Genomic DNA, 24264 nt, shown 5'->3' with positions numbered 1-24264 from the left:
CTATTCTGTCAGAGTAATTTTCTTTCACCATATAATTTCATCTTAGAACACCATTAACCATAACTAGCTGGAACCCCCTTTTATAATCTACAAATTCCATTGTAAATTTATTTGATTGGAAACTCTTGCAAGTTGGGTATTTCGTGAACTCTTTCGCTGTTGATATGTAAAAAACCCAGTTAATCGTTACAATTAATCCAGTTTAACATTGAAATATACGTACGTAAATATACAAAAATATGTTTTATGACGCAAAAAGTTTTTTTTTAAACGTATAATGTTAATATGTAAAAGTTATATGTTTTTTTATGTATAACATTGGTATTGAAATATGTGTATCCGTATTTATATCAAGATCATACGGTTATAAGGCCAACCCAAAATTATTGACATATTAAAAATTTATTGTTAATAAAAAATCTATCAGTTTTTTGATTTAATATTGTACATTATAAAGTCCGTAATACTCTTAGAATAATATTATTAATATGTGTGAAGGTTAAATACAGTTTTAAAGAATTTTATTATGTGTATATAATTGTCTTAAAAAACAATTAATCACTAAATCGAATTATTTTCTATTAAAAGAAACCTATTAACGAGTACAAGCCCTTTGTAGGTTTTTATTGGTATAAAATTTTTTTTTTTTTTAAAATTGTTTTTTTTTTTGGAATGTGAGTTAATTTTTAATAATAATTGAATAAAATTTTAATAAACAAAGTTAATATTATCCAGAAATGAAATATTTATAGAACTTATACTACGTACGAGTAAATTAAATATGTAGATAAATGTAAATGCATGTAAATATATCTTAATAGATTTTGAGGAATGTTAATAAATGTTAATATAATTAATATAAATAAATGTATAAACAAATGTAAATAAATATAAATAAATGTGTATTAATATAAACAAATCTTAAATAAATATAACTAAATATTAATAAATATAAACAAATCTTAAATAAATGTAAATAAATCTAAATAAATATCAATATATATCAATACATAATAAAACAAGTTAATGATTCTACCCACACATAAATTCTTAAAGGTATTTTATTGAAATATAATTTGTATAGAATAGTAAAATTCTTCAATCTTCAAAGTATTTTTGCGAGTCCAGTGACATCTGATTTAATAGAAAAATTTATAATGGCTAGTGAACAGACAAAAGTTGCTAAGGAGAATGAAAAAGTCATAGCTGAGTCTCAGCAAGTTAGGAATGAGCAAGAAATTTTATAAAAATAACCTAATTCCTTTAGAAATTGACTTAAAGAAACATAAAAAAATTATTGATGCTCTGATGCATGTGGATCCATCCAAAAAATGTTTTAGCTTATTAGTGGGGACTTATGTGAGTGTACAGTGAAAAATGTATTCCTGTAATTAACTGGAAACAAAGACTTCGATAGAGAAAGGCAGTATCGATGTTATGGAGGATCTTACAAAAAATGGTCAACAAAACAATAAGTTAAAGAAAGAATATATAATTCAGATTGACGGAAAATAAATACTCATTAAAGAACAGAAGTCAGCAGAATAACAGATATAGAATCTACTTATAAATAAATTGTGTTTATTATTATTTTTATTTTTTTATTATTTGGGTATATTTTTTTTATGTTTCTATTTAATAATAAAAGAAAACCGTTCCTTGTGAAAATCAGAGGAACGTTACTCCTTTTAGCAGTATTTAAATCTGCTATAGATTCGGTAAATTTGTAATACGATAATAAAATCCATAAACACTTAGATCAGTAGTAAACCCATTGTGATGTCACATAATGTCTATTCTGAAATCTTTTCCAGTATTCATAGAATCACCGAAAAGATTTGAAATATTATGAAAAGGTTTCTATCATATATATTTACGACGATATGGTTCACAGAAATTTAGTTTAACAGTAAGACTATTCAAAGAATAATGTATGTATATTAAAACGATTCTATTATCTAGACTTATGGTATTTAAAAAAAAGTGAATCTGCTCAATGACATTTACAGCTACTTGAACCTAAATACGTGTCTACCAGTGATTTACTGTAATTCAGATTAATAATAAGTTAATAATAATAATAACTGATTTCCAGTCTTAAAAGTGGACTTACCTACAAAATATGACTCCTATAATAGCTAAGTCTTTCCTTCAATGTTTTATAATAGCAGTTGCTATTTATCGTACATTTATTATAAAAAACAGGTCATTTTAATTTAGTAGTACTATAAGAACTATAACATATGTAGTATTATAAACCCTTAGAGTCTTGGCTGATTTAACAAAGATTTCTAAAAAGATTTCTAGTGTTCGTCACAACATCTGGTATGATTATATGTTATTATATATTATTATATTATGGTGGATTTTATTTTTGAAGCTTTAAAGTTTCAGTGATAAAATATTAAAACATTTAAAGTATTTAAAAAAAGCTTATTAGATAAAGCTTCCGCCTTATATGTGATGGACTTTTTTCTCTGAGACTTTGCAAGAGCGATTGAACTAGCAGCTGGTTTAATGCCAAGATTACGTTCGAGATCACTACTGCAGACGTAACAAGGTGCTTTAACGGCACAAAACAATATTTTGAAATTTTTGGATCTTCATATTATTGCTGAAACTTGAATTATAGCATAGTTGGATCTAACAAGTCCATATTGGTTTAAGCATCTGCTTGTACGTGAGTATTTTAAAATATATGATAAAATAGAACAGATCTCTAACTCAGAAGAAAAATTTCTTAATTTCAATGTAAGTCCGTTTTTTTCTTCTTGGTGTGTGCATTCCATCTGCGCTTAGTATCTATTGCCATACCTAAATATTACGCGGTGTTGTGGTACTAGATTTGTATGCCGTTATATAAAATGGATGATACAGATTATGTTGTAAGAGAAGTTATTATTGACCGAATATTTTGTTCAGATAATGTTAGATTTGATTTATGAATTCAATCTGTAATTTTTCGACTGATAAAATGGATGTGTCGATAAAATGATTTGGAATTTTTCGTTAATCTGTTGGGTAATATGTTAGGGTCTCTATTGACTAATTTTTTCTTTTCTTGTTTTTAACGTGAAGAAATTGTTTCTCTTCCGCCCCCCAGTACCGCGTACTGACTCTGCCCATGTTTTTGGTTTTACATTGTAGTCACATTACATTGTATGAGAAATATAATATCACTTGCCATGAAGTAAGACTGTGAGTTTAATTTAAACTGTGTCTACATTAAGTTTAAGCTTACCTTAAACTAATTCTGTGACTTTTTATTAAATTTAATCTAACAAAATGTGGTTCCGTGCAACATTTAAAATTATTAAAATTGTTTAGTTTTATTATTGTTGCTTTTGCTGTTTTGAAAACTACTTTTAAATTTTTTTTAGCTCAAGTAGCTCTTGTGGTCAACTAGTTTATCTCGGTCTATTCTTTACTCTTAGAGGTAAATATACTTCTGCTGTCAGTTGGGAATTTTAATTTATTGCAAACGCTGTCAATTTTGTCCTCATGATTTTTCTTATCGCATTTAAATTAGTACAAATTATGACATGATCTCGACCATAAAGGTTCCATTAGTATTGAACTGTCAGTCACTGTAATTGAGCAATTCCACTGCCTCCATTTCGTAATTTTATTGTTCAATATATATTTAATTACTATTATAATTCACTAATATTTTTTTATGGTTTTGGGTTTTACTTTGGCTCTGTAAAGTTTTTTCAGGTAGACGAGGGTCACATCATTTTCGTACGGCAATTGTCTACTGTTTTTACTTGAAAGCCAATTAGCGACCATTTGTCATGCTTATTTATTGTGGTTTCTGTGGAAAATGACTTTATTCTTAATATTTTACACAATAAGAAATAATTTTTTGTCAATGCATGCAACTTCAACGTCTTAGGCAACGAATTTCACAATAAAAGTCGATGCTTTAATTGCAGTATTTTATTTATTTCAAGTCAGGTTCAAGTTTTTCACTCATTCCATAAAAACTTAATCTAATTTTCTTGACCTTTATTATGAAAGGTCAAGAAACGCATCTGTTGGAATAACGCATCTGTTGTAATAATGAGAACTTTAGGATTTTAGGAATTTTTCATCAGTAATGACATCAATATAATATTTGAATATTATTTGCTTCCCACTTAAACGTATGATTTTAAATCCCATTTTCATACTTTGAAGTTTATAGTAAGAAAGTCTATTAGATATTTGAATAGAGGTGTTTTACAGAATTTAAAAAATCTAGTGCACCTAGAATACTTTCTTCTTTTTTGTTTTCTTTTCTTTTGAGTTAATTTTTAGTTTTCGTTTTTTACTGCCTAACACATTTGAGTTAAGTTGAGGTCTAGTATATTTAAGCAGCAAAGAGAACAAATAATCAAATTGCAAATGCAAAAACTATGTACAGAAAAAAACACATTTTATAATAACAACTATGTGGTCTTCTGTGCCATTAGAATTTGTTAGTATGTATAAAATTCATTAATGTTAAGTGAAATAATAAGCAATCTATTGTAAATAAATAATTAACGGTTGCAATTTTGTATCTCTTATTTATTAACTTTAGTAATATTTAGTAACATTTTTGCTTTATTGTACCGAAATGTTCTATAAAACAAATAGTTCATATTTTACAGGGCAATTCTGCAAATATTCTGAATTTGCCCATATCCCGAAATTCAAATTACTATTACATTAATCCTGTGGACATCCTAATAAAAATTCTGATCTTAAAATATATTTATCATAAAATGTTTATCTTAAAATATGTTTGTCTTTGAACTTCTTTTCTATAAAATCTGAAGCACAGAAAAAACACGAATGAAGTTCTTAGTTCACAATAAATATTTTTCATTATTTACCGCACTCCATTTATAACGCATAGGTTATTACTATATCACATTTCTTAAACTTAATTATTTTTGAAGAAAGCTACGCTTCTTATAATGGCAAAGAAGATATATTTTTGAAAAGTTAGAAGAATTCGAATATCAAAGAAAAGACAAATATAAAAATTTAGTTAATTTATTGAAATTTGGCTGTTTCGAGTATTGCCAATTACTCCCTATCAGTGGTCTGTGGAAATATTCGAATTTCTTTTAACTTAGTTTATAGTTCGTATATAATTTGTTTGGACTGCAAGTACCCGGCTTAGAACTCATGCCTGTCAAATTAGAAACGATAACTAATCGTGTTTTTCCTCAAGTAGCCAAGGCTTTGCATTATCACATTTTTTCAGAAGAACGGGATATAACATATTTCATTAAAAAAACATTATTTAATCCTGAGCATTCACTGTACTGTACTAGTTCACTCATCGATTTTTCAAAATCGATTACCAGAAAATCATATTGTCTATTGTCTTCAATATTAAATTGATAATTTGTATATATATATTTAATCCTGTCCAGTAATTTTAAATGAAAATAAATTATTAAAAATATAAATAAAATATAATATTATGCAGACGAGCCGATCTCATAGGCTTCTTATATATTAATATGTAAACAAATAAAATTCTCCTAAAATAATGAATAAAACTACTATCATTACACTCTACTGAGCTCTCATATCGCTCAGGTAAGTAAGGAAACTTCGAACAAAGTTGAAGATATTGGTACATATATATTTTCCTGCGGTTATGTTATTATAGATTTCAAAAACACCTATAACACAGTTGAGTTTAGTAAGTGTATCGTTTATTTCCACCTTTTTTATTTGTACCCTTTTAATTAAATAGAATTTAATTATTCGTATATATATGGTGGGACGTTGGGACAGCGCATCGTCAAACAAGTGGCACCACTGAAGTGAAGGTTAGCCGAAGTAGACCACGAAAATACTTGGGTCCTTTTTCATTTCTATTCTCGGATGTCGTTATTGAAGAGCTGGAGTGGCTTCCGTTCGCATAACTAGATCTCTTGTTTATGCAAACAGCTCATTTAGCTTGAGGTTGCGTGTCAAGTCATCACCAACCCGATGGCGTCCCAAGACAGTCTTTCTCCTACTTGCTAGTGCTGGACATTGGCACAATATATGTTATTCGTATCTGTGATTATTATTCCACGTCTATATTATCTCAGAAGTACTGCCTTCATTACATATGATCCGGGTGACTTCATTTTCCTTAACCTACTCAGATTAAATTGAAGAAACAATTTTTACAAAATTATGGCGTTAAAGCTGAACTCACAGAAGAAGCTTAAGTGCATACCTAAATCGAATTATAAAAAAAATGTTCTATAGTTTATTTGTCAAGTAATGTATAACAAACTGATATATATAACAAAATACATATTTACAATAAGAGGTAATCTATATATTAATAGAAGTTCCTTCTTTAATGCATAATATCTGGTAATTACAATATGCATGTGTTTCCACTTTAATTACTCATAAACTGGTTAATTATAGAATATAAATAGTATTAAAAAAAAGTTTTAAATCCGTTACATGCGCTAATTTTCTGCACTATAAATACTTTTGTTTCTATTTTATTTTGACCTTGCTCACCTACCTATTCTTTTCGTTTTTATGCCTTTTAAAATATGGAAATCCATAAATTTATTCCGGTTCGTTTTGTGCGAAATCGAAAGCAAAACGATTGAACAAAGTTCAAAGAACTCAAAACAAAATAAAATAAACTCTTTGATTAAACTCGATAGATAATAATAATTATTGAATAGTTATGACATTTAAAATTCCAATAAAAAAATTAATTAATTAATCAAAGCATTTAAAATGAAACAGACTCCCAACAAATTGAATAACAGAAGCTTTTGAGAAGTGATTTTATAGATTAATTGTTATATTTAAGATTTTGGTCGTGGCTTTCAATTTAATTGTTTCTACTGCAATTCTAAATTTGAACAAATAATAATTAAATTTGAACTTAACCGCTTTTTTTTTTAAAGCAGTTACAAAAGAACGGCTTGAGTCTTTGAAATTCCGCTTATGCTTTGTTTTACTCATAATTTAATTGGATTAAAAATAATTTATAACGAATTCAATAGTATTAAATAAGACAGATAGTATTAAATTAAGACTATTAAATTGAGTTTATTATACTTGTACAAAAGCGGAAGTGGATATTAGTTGATTAAACGTTGACTACACATTCGAAAACAATAATACTATTCTATTAGATAGTCAAGCTGCAAATCAGAGCCTTTTCTTATAGAATTTAACATTCATACCTAGAGGAATTGAATAGTGGAATTAAACCTGGTTAGGATGTAAAATGAACGGCGCAGTATTGCTCAGCTTTGAGTCCCGCGATATAACGCTATAGAGAGAAACCACCAAAAGGCTGATAAACTAGCAAAAAGCAAATCTGTTATACAGAAAGGTTTTGTAGATCAGTTTTTACGCTAGTAAACGTGATTGAAAGAGATATTATTATTAAATCTGGGTCTCGAACCGATATATAGGGAAATGTGATTATGATAAGTAGAACGTTTTTCACACCACAGAGTGCGGTTAAAAGATATTTCTTATTTATTTTATATTTATATATTTGCAATTTATTATAAAAATCTATAATAAAGACTAAATTCCTCCATAAAATATGAGTATAATATTTCCATAATAAATTTCAGCAACAATAATAAAAATTTTATCTTAATTTTAATTTTATCTTAAAATTTTATCTTTGAAAATTCATCATTTATTCACTAAATTAATAAACTATATATAAATAAAATTTCTAAGATAAATAAGATAAATGGAACTTCTAACATTAAATTAAATTTTTTCAAATACCGAACTGTTGATGGAGTAGTCTTGTAACAAAGTAAGACGAATAGGACATAATGACCTGGACATAATAAAGGAAGAGATAAGAGGAATGTGGGAAATGAAGATGTTGTATCAAAACGATTTAGCATCTTAATTCTAGAGGATGCTTTTTGGACTTATAGATTGAGTCAGCAACTAACCTTTCTTCCCGTATTTTAAAAATCAAAATGCGTATATAACGCGATCAGTATTATTTTTCAAGATAATTAAAAACAGCTTGCCTCTATAAATATTTAGTCATGCAAGAATAAATATATTATTTAGCTATAGTAAACTCCTTACCCTTATTACTAATTGAATGTAACATGGTTACATGGTTATAATGGTTTGGTCATATTGTTGTAATGTCAAGTAAAAATGTTCTTAATAATTGTTGATCAGCAGAACTAACTGAAACTACCATGGGCTTTGGTGAGCAAGAGCACCAAGCGAACGTAAACTAATCTTACTAACTGAGACAAAAAAGAAGGGCTGAACACAAAGCAGATGACTGTATTTAGGAGATCATTCTGCGAGTAAGGGAAGAGAATATTCTGGACATAAGGCATGCCTGTCGTAAAGGGCGACTAAAATTCGGGCGCTATACCGACGGTATACCGGTATTACGAGGGTCAGGTGCTTACACCTTTGGCTGTCCTGACCAACTGAGGTTGGCAGTGTCGTAATGGCTGTGGTTAATACCCAAACTTACGCGAGAAGAATGATTGCTATTCATTTGTCATCATATGACGTGGTCTTACGTATTCATTACCGGGTGGTATGAACCAAAGAACAGCAGAGGTTTGTTGGGTCTTGCTCTTTACCACGGAGAAAGTTATCCCAAAACACATATGACGTCATTGGTGTCGGCGAAAATTCATTAGAATTAATGGGACGTTTATACAATCCTCTGGATAACCTACAATCAGTCAATATAAATTCCAACCAACCAATATTTTAGATTATTTAATGAAGTTGATGTGGTGCTATGTTTCTTGAGTTTATGGATAGTGAGGTACTAATAAAAATTTTAAAAACACTAGATTGCAATTGAGACCAGTTTTTATTTTGCATATTTTCTTTTTTAATCACATTGATTGCATCATAAACTGAGGTTTTTATTGAGTCATCGTCGCTGCATCCAGCAACTGTAGCACACGTAGGGCTTCCCATGTAGAATCTGATTTGCATGTGAAGCATATTTTTTTATGCATGTGCAATATTAAAAATATATGAAAGATAAAAAACCATATTTTTTTATTTTCAGAAATTATTAATATATTCTCATGCATTTAAACTAAAATATAACAATTTAATTCTGACTTGAAGTCAATGTAGTTTTCGTTCACGTGAAATGAATTTGAAAAAAAAAACCAAGTTAAAAAGTAACGCATACGCCCCGTAACCTTAAAAGAACCCAACAATTAATCAACTTATATGCTTTTGCACAATTACTCGAAGTCTATCTGCTATTCTCAGGCTGATTTAGCTAAGAACTGCACAATATTGTACGTTCATGCAATTGACGTATTCACAGAAACATTTTCATTGTCAATTGCAGTGAAGCACTGCGTCAAACTGGCACAAATTAGCAGAATTAGAAAAAATTACTGAATAATGCAAAAAAAATGTTTATAATAAAAAAATAAATAAATTTACCAACTATGAGCGCAATTTTACCATACCATACCATAGTCCACCCACCTACTGCCCGTACGTCTCTGGCACTGAAAACTGAGTTCTGTTGCTAGCCAGCCACAAACTTAGTACTCGTACATGCCATCACGTAAAACTGGAACAACTAACGACGATTGCATTTGCCGTAAATTCTTGTAAAAGAAGGCGTGAAATAATTTTTTCAAATATTGAAGGCAAAAACAAAAACCAAAACAATAAAAATAACAACAATCCAAAATGGACTAATCATTCACAGCTCTCAGACACATGCCAACAATTTCTGTTTCAATGGTTGTCGGCTTCGTTGACTTGCGGCCGCCAGGCCAACGCTGGTCAAATAGCAGCCACACAAGCTTGGTAAGAAAGACTCTGTGAGGAATTCATAATGCTCTCAGCATCAAGGTAGTCACGTAGACCACTTGTCGCTCCGACAAACCGCACTGATTGTCATTGTTCACGAGTCTATCTCTCGATCAAATAACTCAGAAAGGTAGCAGCTCTTGTAAGTGTTAAAGTATTTTATTAATAATTTTAGAGGCTGTTAATTGTAATTTTCATTATTTTTACATTTTAATTAAAAATTAAGTGGAACTAATTAATACAAATAAACATTAAAGTTAGCGCCAGATAATTTCTAAACGAAAAAAAATTTATGTTAATATGTTTCTTTCATTTTAAGGTCAACTACATCACCTTTTTAAATGGGTCTTCAGTGCAATGTTTTTGAATATATGTTATTGATATTATTAGTACTAAGTTATATATGGAATATATATCAGTACTAAGGATGCAATGACGTGGTAACAAGTTCTCAACACGTTTAAAATCTGCATCAGTACTATAGTACCTAAATCACGTCGTGCGTATGAATAAAATTCTCCGGCTAGAAAGGATTTTGATTCGCTACCTGCAGGTTTAATTCGATCCATGGTAGAGGACGTCGCATCTTCGGTGGAAGCATTAGGTGACCAACGATATAAGGGTGCTTCTTACTACCAACTGGCGACATTTATTCATTGATGAGGTTGACTAAAGGAGGTTACTAGGCGCGGCAAAAGAAAACTCATGTCTGTAATGGGCCACTAAGTATATAAGTAAGTACTTAAATACATTTTGTCGCATATAGGGCTGTGACCATCCCATTCAAAACATATGATGTGTTCACGCACAAATAGAAAACTAAATTGTTGTTCATAATTTCGGTACCTCTGATAATAGAATTCTAATATCCCTAATTTTTGAATAGGTTGGAATGATTGCGCCATAAAAATTATTAAAATATGTATTAATTACAATATAAATCATCACCAGTCTATCATAAACACTGCATTTTTAAGGATACAGCAGTTGATAATAACATAGATGTCCTAATGACACATTTATAGATAATTTATGAACTCTGCTTTAAAGTAAGACTGTGTGATTATTTCCCGAATATCACTTAATAAAATTAGTATATTTTTGCATATTCTTTGAAAAGAAAAATAATAATTCTATAATGAGAATTATAATAACTTATAATTCTCATCAGAATTATAATAACTTATAATTCTCATCAGAATTATAATAACTTATAATAACATAATTCTCATCAAGTCTAAATAAATATTTCTATATATAGAAAACAAAATAATTATTTAATCGTAAACATTTATAAGGCTAAGTTTAATATAAAAATAATTTATCTAGTTTAGATTGATCCGTTCATTTTTACACCTGATGAATATATGTAGATATATATTATAGTAATGCTTCTATTTAAAATTATTAATTTATACAAAAAAAGTCAATAAAAGAAATTTTGATATTCGGTGTCTCAAGAACTAAGCTATAATATATCGAAATATTGCTCAGAACGGCAAACTTAAAAAATATTGGTTACAAAATTGAGACACCGAAAAAATTGCAATTGAATCATAAATGTTGTGAAATAATATTGAATTTGTAATAATAAATGAAATATAAAAGGAGGTAACGCGAAATTCGTTATGTGCAGTGATTCAATGTACATATATGCTGTATGGGGTTACCCGACTAAAAATTAAATATTTTCTAATTAATACTACATTTTTATTGTGTATTTAAATATGAGGAACTGTGGTGTGTCTAGTAGAACACCACGTCCTTAACTTACTGGAATTGTAGATCAAGTGGTAGACAATTTATTTATTAAAAGTTTGTTTTCGCGGGTAACAAAGTTTATTAATTCACTCATTCATTTTTGTTTTTAGATCAAGTGTCAAGTGAGTAGCGGATGAGGCATAACATTCACATTATTAAACCATATTTTCTAATAAAAATTATTAAAATATTTATTAATTACAATATAAATTTTGTTTATAATAGCTACTAATTTCGATACAAAAACAACTGCGCCCTCTGGTGTCGAATTTCCATTCATTTCGGCTGCTGGGTATGTTCAGTATAGAACACGTTGTCTTTGACATTTAAAAAAATCAAAACAATCAAAATTGTTCTAGAAAGACTTTTTCTATAAAAAGAAGGCTATTTTAATTTAAATATTGGAAATACGTAACTAAAACAAAATGCTACACTGTTATAATCGTGGTTGTGGTAAAACCTATGATCCTGAACAAAATACAGATGGTAAGCATTAAAAAAAATTTGTAAATTTGTTTCTTCAACTTTTAATCGACAGACTCATGCCAACACCATCCTGGTGAGCCATATTTTCATGATGCATACAAAGGCTGGTCATGTTGTAAAAAAAAATCTGTAGACTTCACTGAGTTCCTCAATATACCAGGTTGTAAATTTTCTAAACACTCTAATATTAAGCCACCAGAACCAGAGAAACCGCAAAAAAATGAAACATCTGACAAAGACGAAGTGATTGAAGTGCGTGCACCAATTAAAGCAGCTATGCCACGGCCACCAATTGAAACTACAATGTCTAAAATTGAACCAATTGTTGCAGCTACACTTAAAGAAGCCATCGATAATAGAAGTAAAAGTAAAACGCAAGTTGATGAAAAAAAACTGGCAGATGGGTAATTATAGTATGTTTAAAGTAAAGAAATGTTATCATATAAAGTAATTTTTATAGTGAAATCCCAGTGGGTACTGCTTGTAAAAATTCTGGTTGTAAATATTCTTTTACTGGCACAGGCAGCGATTATTTAGATTGTCAATACCATCCTGGTGTGCCAATATTTCATGAAGGTATGAAGTACTGGTCTTGTTGCCAAAAAAAAACAACGGATTTTACTGTTTTCATGTCACAACCAGGCTGCATTAATGGACACCACAAATGGTTCAAAGAGGTACGCTTCATAACTTCTAAGTTTTTAAATTGAATAAAATAATTTTTAATTTTAGAATGATGACAAAAAAGTAGTGAAATGTCGACATGACTGGCATCAAACTGCCTCCAATGTGATTGTGTCAGTATATGCAAAAATGTATGATTACTCACAGAGTACAATTGAAGTGAATCCTATTAGATTGCATGTAAATCTTGTTTTCCCAGAACAAGATAATGCGATATATAACCTAGATTTGGAGTTACGTGGCGTAAGTATATTTAGTCTAGTGCAGACCAACTTTATGTATGTAGGCACTTTGCATTTATAATTTGCTGCTCTAACAAAAGTATGACATACTGGCGCTATAGTACTTGTCTTTATAGTAAGCTATAGAGTGTTATAGTATAATAATTATAGTAAGCTCCAGGAGCGACCGGATCCTGGAACCACTTCTTAATTATGAAGACCAAGTGTCGTACCCCATTGCTAACAATATTAGCAGATCTCCACTATTTATAACAACTATTTTATTTAACTAAATATTAATTTAATCACTGAGTTGCATTGGATTTAATTGCTTAACTGGGTTTTAGAAAAACCGGTTCAATAACGTATAGTCGCTACAACCAAATTTTATCGCTCAGTATCACTTATTTTATACAAAAAAAAAACTAATAAACTAAGCCGGAAATAACAAACTATTGCTCTCTCATATCTATAAAATGTTATTTATACTTCAAATATGTTTTTTATATTCGAAAATGCAAATATTTATGTACTTGAGTTGGTCGTCACAAGTTAATATTTTATTTTATTTAAACCAACTAATATATATTTTTTACTATTTTAGGTAATTGATGTTAGCAAAACAACAGTTCATATGTATGCTTCCAAAGTGGAAATAACTTTGCCAAAAGCTGAGCCAGGCTCTTGGTCCATGCTTGATTTTCCGCATGCTAAATTACCACCAGTACAAAAAACGAATTTGAAACAAAAACAAGACTCAGTTTCTGACGATGATGTAGACTTGGATGATATTGATTCAGTGAGCACTGGCCTACACTTAACTGAAATATCAACAAATAAAAATGATTTGGATTAAACGTGCAACTGCACTATTTTGTCTATGGTTAAAACCATAAAATGAAATATAAAAATTTATTGTCTGATACGAAGTCGTCTCACTCAATTTATGTGCTTTTAAATATACGCATTTAAGTTTACTTTTTTTGTAGTTTTTGTACTTCAAAATAAATTTATTAAATTTTTGGCGTAAATAACGTATATTTGTTTTAATAAGTGGTGAATAAACGAACTGGGATGAAGTGTTTAGAGATATTAGGTTTCTATCGTAGATCTATTAAAACTACTGAACTATTTTCAAAAACAGAAGAAATCTTGTATTTTGATAATACGTTAGTTTAAGTTAATGTGACTTATATGCTAATGATAATAGCCTAGGTTGAGGAATATAAACCTAGTCACTGTATATAAAGGTTCCAAGAACGGTCGGGTTTACCTTCCGGCGCTACTCGTCACCAGCGGCGACCAAATGCCGTTCGACATCTCACAAAAGGACTTCACAAGCAGGTTCCAGTGACTTATAAGAAAAATAACTTCTATATAAACATGTGTTTACGATACCGCGTTAACTTTAGTATCGAAGAACAAAAAAAAACATAAAGTTTTTGTAATATAATTTAATTCAATTTAATTTTTATATTCAAAATTAATCATGTACAAAATTCTGTTCATATAACCAAGTATTAGATTTGTTATAAATTTACAAAATAAAACCCTAAAATCATCAATATGTTTAATCATCATCATCATCACCTGGTGTCCACTCCTCATCGTCGTCGTCTTCATCCAAATCCAATTCGCAAATATTTTGAAATAAACTTTCATCAATTTTAACATTTTCAATGGAATCACCAGCTTCTAATAGATATTTAATATCAGATTCATTTAATGTATTATCTCGGATAAATAGTTCACGTCCAGTTAACTTTTTACTATCATTATTTTTTTCTCTTTTAGCAGCAATGCCTGTGCTCTCTTCAAACTCCGTTTTCCATTTCAAAAAACTCTCCACTGTAACCCGTGTACCTTCAAATTTCTTCTGTTCAGCTTCTTCCACCTCTTTCAATTTACGGGCACGATCCTCTTCTTCTTGCTTCTTAAATTCATCCCATCTTTCATTTAACCACTCTTGCGCATTGCTTACTAAACAAAATATCATTTCAAGACCAACATTCATCTTAATACTACATTCAAGTTGCTCTAACAATTTTGATTCGAAATTATCTTGAAAGTTTATCGTATCTTCAATTTCGACTAATGGAGCCTCATCGGGATAATTTTCTGTATATGCAAACACCAATTTGCACGCGAGACCATTACTTTGTTCTTCAGCATTATATTCCTCTGTGGCAATTGGTATTTTAAACTTATGCAGGGGCTCCGTTGCCAAAACTGTAAATAAAGCCAATTACAGAAAATTTTAACACAAATTTAATTTCTTTGTTCGTGAAGTATTATAAATAAACATCGCCTAATAATTATGGATCAAGTCCATGGTCTAAACCTGTCAAAGATGAAGACCATTTCGACAATACACAACCATTTTATTTCTTACTGGAAACTTTACTGAAATACTTAAGGTTTATTTTGTGTAATAAAATATTTTATTATTGCTGTCCTGTTTTTTAACACCGGCAGAAAAATCCACATTGGCATAAATATACTTACTTTCCATATCGCCACAGTAAATAGAATCTAAGGCTTCTATTTCATTAGCCTGATCCTCCTTATAATTCCTGCTCATATTTGATATTTTAAATTATGCAAAATACAAGTTAAACAAATTAAAGACAGATAATTTAAAAAATCCTGCTGCCACACATGAAATTAAGATGCACAAATTACAAATCAGCAGGCAACAATCTGTGATGCCATATGTTTCGAAGCAGGTGTTTGCTTTAAATGTTTACACTGTAATATGAATAGCTGAAGTTTGTATGGGAGCACATTATCTTGATCGCATATATGAATATCTTTTAATAATTAAACATCAGTTTTGTAAATAAGTTATTATAATAACCAATCAGCTCACATATGGTACATAAAAAGTGAACTTAATACTTAATATTTATATCAGATGGTGTAAGTTTATACTATTTTTATGTCCAAAAACAAAATTCCACTGATTCTTACGTATCTCATTATACGTAAAAGCCCTGCTTTCTATACAATAGATTGAGACAGCTGATTTTTAACAACAAAACTAATTAAATTTTATCCCTCATAGAAATAAAAAATCAAACTTCTAAAATAATAGTCATAATTCTAATATTATATATTATATTATAATATTATAATCAGGCAACATATAATTAAGAAACGGATACTAAGAAAACGATTACTACCATAACCCACCTCCTTTTCAAAAAATGTTGATTAGAATGATTAGATAAATTAGAAATGTTTTGCGATTGCATTGATTTGAGTTTCTATATATTTGGCTTAATAGAGTCTTAATATATTTATGTCTTTATGTCTATAATATTGATAACAAGAACTTGTCATAAATTAATATTTCACTTGATCAATTCTTTACAAAACATACTAAAATTTTCATATCATCCCATACAAAAATGTAAACACCCAACAATCCTAATTAATCTTAATTTGTATAATTTGTTTAAAGACTATTTTCAAAAAACATATTCAAAATTTTGCGAAAACATTTATACAGTGCACATATTGCTAACATCTGTGTAAAAAATCTGGTAACTTCGAAAACGTTTATTATTTAATCACATCAAAACTGTCACTTTGACTTTACGAACTTGACATTTCTTTTTGGGGTTAGAAATTTTCGTCTGGAACTATTCGTAGGAAGCTTGGAATTTGGTAAAATAATAATATAATTAAAATTTTTTATATTTTAATCAAAGTTAGTTTTGACGTGTGTAAAACATTTTTTCTTTTTCATTATCACAAAACAATTCCTTATATTTGATATTATATTACAGATTCAGCTTTGCACTGTCGGAAAATTACATAATTATCGAAGAAAACTTCTAACTCAACATGTCGCAAGCTCCAGTACGTGTTTCTCCACTTATTAAATTTGCTAGATGGTCACTACTGATAACTGGTATTGGTTATGGTGCAATAAACCAAAGTAGGTTGTCCTCGAAAGAAGCCAAAATTCGTGTGATCGAAAATCAGCAAAAGGCAATTCGTGATGCTAAATTGGCTGAAGAGAAGAAAATCAGTGCAGAACGGGAGATTAAAGCTCTTGAAATGCTTGCTGGTATAAAATCATAATTCTTTCACATTTTGAAAGATTTATAGTTTTAGAAAAATGTCAAGTTAAAAGTTTATTCGCAATTTTTCAATAACAAACGAGTCAGTGCAGTGTATGCAGTTATTACAAAATTTATTTTCAATATTTTTTGCAAAGCATCGTCGCAATGAAATGTGTATCAAAAAGTTGCTTAAAAATGTAAAATTTCAATAAACATTAATTTTAAAATAAAATTTTGTGTTTTTATTAATTGTGTTTATGTATTTAGAAAAGTGTGTACGCTGCTCACTTTTTCTTGGTTATTAAAGGTTGGATGTGATGCTTTTTGCTCATAAATATTATATGAAAACAATGATTATTTTTAATTATTACTATAAGCATTTTATATATGTAAATGTATTTATTTGTTTTAAAGTTAAAATTTTCCTTTTTCTTTAAAAAGAATAAATGTCTTCACACAGTTTGATAGTCATTGGTCGAAACATAAAATGACGTTGGCAATGTCAAATTACATATTGTAGAATTTTATTTTCTTGCTTAAAAATTACATGTAAAATAAGTTTTAAATGTCATTTATACATATTAAAAATTTATATATTTCTAAAAAGTTCTTACAAAATAATAAACTGTAAAGTAAAATATTTTTGTTCATGATTTTCCAGTTTTAAATTGAATTTGCTCTTTGACAACTGGTAAGTAGATAATCATACCGCCAGTTTGAAACTGTTTAATCGATGTCAAAATATTGCCTAGAAATCATTTAGAACTTATAGTTGCTTAATAATACACATTAAAAACTTGACAGCAAATTGTTTCGTTAATTTGGTGCAGCGGAATGTCGAGCTGGGAGATGATGCCTAATTATTTAAAGGAAATTGCTGATAAAGGTAAGAACTGTTTTTAAAAAATTGGTTGTTAAATAATAACAAAATATCTACTTCATTAAAAGGTAATCTAAATAGCGCCCGTGAAACAATTGCTGCTAGCAAGGAAAAGCTATTGCAATTGGGCTGTACGGAGCATGAAATCATATTAATCAAGTCAATGGCTGAAAAATTGTTTGCAGAACAACAAAAGCTTTCAACGGGTATAAAATATTATTTAATTAAAAACTAATATTATAATGTGTAGTTTAAGCTCAAGATATGTTACGCCATCAGAGCGCAAAATGGTCACGTATAAGTTTTGGTTGCGCTGCATTGGATCGTTGCACTGGTGGTGGTATAGTCACTCGCGGAATCACTGAATTTTGTGGTGGAGCAGGTGTTGGCAAAACCCAGCTGTTGTTACAATTATCAATAATGGTTCAAATACCTCCAGCCATGGGTGGATTAGGCAAAGGTGTTGCGTTTATTTGTACCGAAGATTTGTTTCCTTCAAAACGCATGTTTGAGTTAGCTAAGTCTTTTCAACAGCGGTATCCTAACCTGTCCATCAATTATCTTGGGAACATACATGTCGAGTGCGTTTTTGAGAGTGTAAGTAATCTGAACAATAAATACACTTGTGTATATTACTGTATTTGGTTTTCCTGCAGGAAGATTTGCTGAAATGCGTAAGTGAGCGTTTGAATACTTTGTTGGCAACTCGTGATATTGGTTTAATAGTCATTGATTCTGTAGCTGCTATATATCGGTTACAGGATGATTACGTGACACGTGCAAATGAAATGAGAAAATTGGCTAATGCACTGTTGGGTTATGCAGATAAATATCATTGTGCCATCATTTGTGTTAACCAGGTTTAGTTTAATGTTATATTAAATTTGAAGATTTCTTAATTTATTTTTAATTTTATTTTTAAATTATTTTTGTAGGTATCATCCGTTAATTCTAAAACTCCTACAAAGCGCTGTCCGAAAGATACTGTAATGCTTGGACAGAAAGGTAGCAAAGACAATATACCGTGTTTGGGTTTGGCTTGGGCTCATTTAGGACGTACTAGAATCAATATTTCTAAATTGCCTAAGCAAATCAATATACATGGAAAATTAATAACTATTAGACGCCTTGAAATACTTTATTCCCCAGACACACCGAATGAGTTTGCTGAATTCGTCATAACTAAACATGGCGTGGTGGATGTGTTGTAAAAGCACAATACAATTTTTTTTATTTACGTATATTACATTAAGTTCAAATAGCAAAAATTTTAGAAATATTTGCAATGTAAAAAAACAAAACTCAAAATCGATACAGTATTTATTTTTTGTACAAATTTGGTCATTTTTTTGACATTCTATCGTATATCTAAAAGATATTTGTTAAAACAAAGGAGTTTAACGTTTCCTTATATATCACATTAGCATTTATAGCATTTTACAATCAATGAAGTTAATACCATGTATTAGCTATTAAATAATAAAATGTTAAACTAAAGAAAATATCTTATTTAATTTCAGTAAATTAAAGTGATGAACGTTTGTAGTACTTGAGGTGATTTTCAATATGTAAATTTACATATTTACATATTGTTCCCTAGAGTACACATAAATGTTTTCGTATATGTGCAAGTTTCCAAGAGCGGCTGGGTCAACCTCCCGGAGCCACTCGTCTCCAGCGACGACCAAGTGTGGTTCGACACCTCTCAAAAGTACTTCACAAGCAGATTCCAGCGGGTCACAAAACAACGTACCAGTTCAAAGTTTCACTAATGCTCAGGTAAATTTGTGATGTTCATAGATGTGGATTCTCTTTTTGATGAGTTCAGACATAAATTTTCGTAGGTAATTGTACTTTTAAAAACAAATCATTAAAATTAATTTGAATATTATTACAATAAAACAAATTTGTCTTTGTTTAAATATATTTTCGAGCAATACACGTTAAAATAGAAATTAATAGAGTACTGGGCTCCCAGTAGAATCGAGCACTGCGACGATAATATATATTTTTTTTATTAATAACTGACTCTAAACAAAAGATAATGAGTCTATCGATGATGGTAAAATAATTCCCGCTTCGGATTTTTTAAATAATGATCAAAGCTACCGATCTAGTACTCCTTTCCAACCAAAGTTTGATAATTCTAAGGAATGTGACTAAAACTTTCATTCTTTTCCAGCCAGTAGCAACAATAAACTCAGACTCTTCTTATTGTGATAGTTATGGAGATTAAAATATTTCGACTTACACAGTTTACCAGCAATCTTCAATCTGCTGTACTTAATTATAAATTAATAGTAGTTATAAGAACTACTAAGCTCTTTAGCCTGACAGTTATTTGAAATATAGTACTAATAGCAGCGTCTTCTAGTTTTAAGCCAATTATTGGTAAGTAGCTTACACTATGTTCACACTTAAGATTAACCACTCTCATTAACAAATTTACTTATGGTTTTTCTTTAAAAATGTCACTTACTTCTGCACAATTGTGATGTAATGGAATTGCTAAGCGCTAGTAACCCTTTATATATTTTTTTGGGTCTGTCTTATTGGATTAACATTAAGAAAACCTAATAATCTACATCAGTTTTATTGTCAAAACAATTTTTTGTTTAATGTACGACAGAATGGATACCTCTGTCCGTTTAATTTTTTTAAAGTGATGCAAAAGAATTATTCGGATGACTATATATTTTGCTGAATAGTTTAGATGCTTTAACTTCGATATATTTGGCAATGGTTACAATCGAAAGTTTTGTATGTAGGTGAGAGTTTCAAAAGAAGAGGAGAAATAAAGATATATTGTGATAATCTATCATATATATAATGACTTTCAACCTTAAACACTTTTAGGATTTAAGGACTCAATAAAAATAATTTAAGAAGCAGTACACTAATTCTATCATGGGACTATAGAGTTTACAGTTTCATTACCTTATTTCATTGGCTCTAATGGAATTTATAGTTTTTGTAGGGAAGAGGATGAGACCTCAAAACACAATCTGCAAGTTTGCTCGCCACTGATGCATGAGCTAAAGAAACACCTAAGTAGATATCTCATATCGGATGAAGAAATGAAACTCTGTAATATGTGTTTGTTATCAAAAATCGCAATGGAAGTCCACAAATACAATAATAATTGAGTTTTTGATAAGCTACAGATCTTTGAATATAACCCTTCCTTGGGGTGCTGTTTTAGAATTTTTGAACATTCTGAAGTGAGGATTTAGCTAACTTAGTAATGGCTACATATCCATACAGCAAAGATGGGTCACTAATATGCTTATAGATGAGCACTCGTACTTCACTTAATCGATTTAATTTTATGCTTTTAAAGAGGGTTTAAAGTAGATTCAGACTTTGTGTATTGGTTTGTTATGACTTGATTTGAAGACACCACATGTTTTCAAATTAACTTCTTCTAAAGTCAAGCCTAGATATTTCATTGTATCACTCTACTCAATTTTAGCATTGTTGACTGTAACGACCCTTGGATATGAGTTAATTGCCTTAGTGTAAACATGGGAACTGTTGTGGATCAACTAATTGCATAATAAAGTTCCGGTCCACAGTATGGCATGGTTATATCGATTTTTGCGATAATATCTGAGAATTCAGATAAGTCCATACTTTACTTAAAATGTAGATTAAATAATAAACTGAAAAGGCATTTTTTATGTTACATAGATTTTTATTTAATTCTGTTTTGAAGCTTGTCACTGTTTGTACATTTAATAAATAATATTTATATAGTTTTCGTTTTAATTATTCAAGATAAAATGTTTTTACATATTTCATGTTTAAGTATATTGGGGTTTATAGTTGAGCTGAAGCCAAATTATATATTTCACATACATATGTTATATTACAAAACTGCAATATGATTTACCGTAAAATATATTTTCATTTGTTTATGTCATTAAAATTCAATTCTCGTATACAATTTAATTTTATTTATTTTTATCACATTAATATAAATTAATTGTTAGCAGCGGATATATATATATATTGTATATTATATATATTAATTTCCAAAGCAATTTGTTAATTAAAAAGCAATGTACAGCAATATTTTGTGTATTCATAATATTGATTTATTTTTGAAATTAGGGTATTCACACAAATATTACGTTTGAAATTGAAATATGACACTCATGTAGTCCTTATCCTGTCACTTCTGCTCCAAAGGATGTTAGGGTTTATTATCTTTCATTTTTAAGCAGCTGAGATTATTTCTCTCTTCTGAGCAAATTTAAATTATATTTAGTAAAATTTATTTTACATATATGTATATTTATATATATTTATTTATAATTAGATAAGTGTTAAAAATTAAAATCCATTTACATTTAAGTTAACTTAAAAACTAATAGTTAATTGAATTGTTTGCTAGCCTTACAATAGCACGTAACGTATTCCTTATATTTATGCTTAACGTACTTATTAATATTTTTCCTTATAAGTAATTTAGTGTAGAATTAGTATAATTTAAATTGAAAAGATTAAATTGAGCTCATTTCATGCTTTTCTTAGTTAAAATAATTTTTGGCACAATTAATTTTGACTGGAAGATCATCTTGAAACTGCAGACGTCCCTTTCCGCTAGTGACTTAAATGTTCTGCATAAACTCATCCTCGTCAATTTCGTGATTTTCATTGTTTTCAGCATCAGCATCCTTTGCATCAGTTTTCCTTCCATTCAATTCATTTTCATCCAAGTCATCGTTCAATATATCTACGTCCATTTTCTCAATTTTTTGCTGTTTGTTATCCTCATCCGCTTGAGCTTCATTCATGTTCAATGATTGCTTCGTAGTCGTTGCTTCTTGGTTGGATTTTTGTGTTTTATTTCCGTTTTGCAGTTTGGCGAAGGCTAATGCATTAGATATTTTGGATGCTGCTAATTTACTTTCAAAATCCATTTCACTAAAAAGTGGACTTTGATTGTTTGCCGCCCTAAGCAAGCTCAATTGCAATTCACGATGTTGCGGTGACTCTTCCAATTTGATTTCTAATTTTTCAGTCTGTTCCAGCGGTGCTGCAGGCTCTACTGTTAATGGAATTGCGTGCTGGTGATGAAGCTGATGTTGTTGATGGTTATGCTCATTGTTGCTTTTGGCATTGATAGTGCTACTTTTGCCCATGGTTACTGTTGTAGCAGATGTTATATTACTACCGCCGTTACCACATCCCCCACTACCAACACCAGCACCAACACCAACACCAACGCCACCACTAACATTGCTAATTTCATTCGCGCCCACCGTTCCTTTATGGGAGTTTTTCGCTGTTTTTTCAAGTAATGCATTTAATTGTTTCTTAATTTTTGTTCCGTGTTTTGTTGTTAGTTTTGTGCTGGTTTCATTCGTTATAGCACGATTTTTCTCAGTGTTATTATTGTTGTTGTTGTTGTGCGATTTTTTTGTTGACATTTCCGTTGGCGCTGAAGTTGTCGAATTCGCAACAGCGGAGTTTCCTGTTGCTTGGTTTTGTGATTTGCCATTTTCATTAGCCGATGATGGTTTTACGGAATTAGTTGATTTATGTTCAGCTGCTTCGGAATTGGTGACATTGTCCTGTTTCTTCCATTTGGTGCGACGATTTTGAAACCATATTTTCACCTGAAATAAGAAAATATATTTTGATTTAGTGGTGAAATTGAACAAAACAAATGTGGTGAAAATAAAAAGGTAGAATAACAAGATGCCTTAAAGTATGCAATATTTTTTTATAAATATAATTTTTAATACTAAATTTTATTTATATATTTTTGAACGGATTAACCGATTAGTTGTACTCTGAAGATGACTGTGGATTGTAGCCTAAATGTTGGTGACAATTGACCAATTAGCCTATTTAAAAATATATGAATAGAATGTTTTAATACATATTATAGTTTGTGTTTATTGTAGATTATATTGGCAGAAGGGCGATCTAAGACCCAGGGGGATCTTCTGGATACGCCACTATTCACATATAATACATTACGAATTGCTTTGATTTATTAAATGACGCTTTTGCATAGAATAGTACGGTTAAAATTAAAACTTGAATCTAAAAGAAATTCTTGATAATTTACATTTTCTAAATTTATCTGGACATTTATCGAATGAATACACGAGGTTAGGTAAAGTAGTTTTAAAACTGAAATTTATTCAGGAAAAGCGTTTCAGAAAAATACTTTCAATCATGAAGTGAGGCCAATAAGTTGTAAGTCACAGTGCATAATTTTTCAACTGAATAATAAAAATGTTTTTAAAACCATAGGACTTCAATACACTTGTGAGGCTTTATAAGTCCAATATTAAAAAAAATAATTATTCTTTATTCATTATACAAAGCAATGAAT

The 24264-nt window shown here is 29.6% G+C and overlaps 5 protein-coding genes across 6 annotated transcripts in view; 3 read left to right on the top strand and 2 right to left on the bottom strand.

Moving 5' to 3' along the window:
* The first annotated feature begins 11890 nt into the window (after nucleotides 1-11890).
* On the top strand, nucleotides 11891-13925 carry LOC119684844 (cysteine and histidine-rich domain-containing protein-like). Its single transcript, XM_038098973.1, has 5 exons — nucleotides 11891-12057; nucleotides 12110-12461; nucleotides 12518-12734; nucleotides 12790-12984; nucleotides 13567-13925. Exons 1-5 carry the CDS (start codon nucleotides 11997-11999, stop codon nucleotides 13816-13818), a joined length of 1077 nt encoding a protein of 358 aa, XP_037954901.1. The 5' UTR covers nucleotides 11891-11996; the 3' UTR covers nucleotides 13819-13925.
* A 504-nt stretch (nucleotides 13926-14429) lies between these two features.
* Nucleotides 14430-15666, bottom strand: LOC119680196 (RWD domain-containing protein 1-like). The gene is made up of 2 exons (XM_038092892.1): nucleotides 15468-15666; nucleotides 14430-15191 (listed from the first exon to the last, which is right to left on the bottom strand). Exons 1-2 carry the CDS (start codon nucleotides 15541-15543, stop codon nucleotides 14533-14535), a joined length of 735 nt encoding a protein of 244 aa, XP_037948820.1. The 5' UTR covers nucleotides 15544-15666; the 3' UTR covers nucleotides 14430-14532.
* Nucleotides 15667-16530: 864 nt separating this feature from the next.
* LOC119681158 (ATP synthase subunit e, mitochondrial-like) lies at nucleotides 16531-17264 on the top strand. The gene is made up of 2 exons (XM_038094266.1): nucleotides 16531-16631; nucleotides 16754-17264. Exon 2 carries the CDS (start codon nucleotides 16812-16814, stop codon nucleotides 17049-17051), a length of 240 nt encoding a protein of 79 aa, XP_037950194.1. The 5' UTR covers nucleotides 16531-16631; nucleotides 16754-16811; the 3' UTR covers nucleotides 17052-17264.
* Nucleotides 17265-17640: 376 nt separating this feature from the next.
* LOC119680518 (DNA repair protein XRCC3-like) lies at nucleotides 17641-19193 on the top strand. Of its 2 annotated transcripts, XM_038093360.1 has the most exons (6): nucleotides 17641-17659; nucleotides 17732-17918; nucleotides 17981-18118; nucleotides 18169-18509; nucleotides 18569-18772; nucleotides 18848-19193. In XM_038093360.1, exons 2-6 carry the CDS (start codon nucleotides 17867-17869, stop codon nucleotides 19121-19123), a joined length of 1011 nt encoding a protein of 336 aa, XP_037949288.1. In that variant the 5' UTR covers nucleotides 17641-17659; nucleotides 17732-17866; the 3' UTR covers nucleotides 19124-19193. The 2 variants fall into 2 exon arrangements, with proteins under 2 accessions (XP_037949288.1, XP_037949287.1); XM_038093359.1 differs by lacking the exon at nucleotides 17641-17659 and having other exon boundaries at nucleotides 17678-17918.
* Nucleotides 19194-22525: 3332 nt separating this feature from the next.
* LOC119676565 (uncharacterized protein DDB_G0283357-like) overlaps nucleotides 22526-24264 on the bottom strand; it is a 2308-nt gene continuing 569 nt past the window's right edge. Inside the window, exon 2 of the mRNA XM_038087805.1 lies at nucleotides 22526-23536. Within this exon, the coding sequence (XP_037943733.1) occupies nucleotides 22526-23536 (1011 nt within the window). The remainder of the gene's footprint in view (nucleotides 23537-24264) is intronic.

Source organism: Teleopsis dalmanni, chromosome 2 (assembly GCF_002237135.1).
Source record: "Teleopsis dalmanni isolate 2A chromosome 2, ASM223713v2, whole genome shotgun sequence".
NCBI lineage: Eukaryota > Metazoa > Arthropoda > Insecta > Diptera > Diopsidae > Teleopsis > Teleopsis dalmanni.
Note: the sequence above shows the minus strand (reverse complement) of the source record. Positions and strands in the feature narration are given on the sequence as shown.

What these genes read in the sequence shown, in the direction of transcription:
- LOC119684844 (XM_038098973.1), top strand. Translation starts at nt 11,997, where the DNA reads ATGCTACACTGTTATAATCGTGGTTGTGGTAAAACCTATGATCCTGAA. An exon ending in TCCTGAACAAAATACAGATG is followed by an intron (nt 12,058 to 12,109) that starts GTAAGCATTAAA and finishes TTTAATCGACAG; the next exon opens with ACTCATGCCAACACCATCCT. An exon ending in TAGATTTGGAGTTACGTGGC is followed by an intron (nt 12,985 to 13,566) that starts GTAAGTATATTT and finishes TTACTATTTTAG; the next exon opens with GTAATTGATGTTAGCAAAAC.
- LOC119680518 (XM_038093360.1), top strand. Translation starts at nt 17,867, where the DNA reads ATGTCGAGCTGGGAGATGATGCCTAATTATTTAAAGGAAATTGCTGAT. An exon ending in ACAACAAAAGCTTTCAACGG is followed by an intron (nt 18,119 to 18,168) that starts GTATAAAATATT and finishes GTGTAGTTTAAG; the next exon opens with CTCAAGATATGTTACGCCAT. An exon ending in CCATCATTTGTGTTAACCAG is followed by an intron (nt 18,773 to 18,847) that starts GTTTAGTTTAAT and finishes TTATTTTTGTAG; the next exon opens with GTATCATCCGTTAATTCTAA.
- LOC119681158 (XM_038094266.1), top strand. Translation starts at nt 16,812, where the DNA reads ATGTCGCAAGCTCCAGTACGTGTTTCTCCACTTATTAAATTTGCTAGA.
- LOC119680196 (XM_038092892.1), bottom strand. Translation starts at nt 15,543, where the DNA reads ATGAGCAGGAATTATAAGGAGGATCAGGCTAATGAAATAGAAGCCTTA. An exon ending in TTACTGTGGCGATATGGAAA is followed by an intron (nt 15,192 to 15,467) that starts GTAAGTATATTT and finishes CTTTATTTACAG; the next exon opens with TTTTGGCAACGGAGCCCCTG.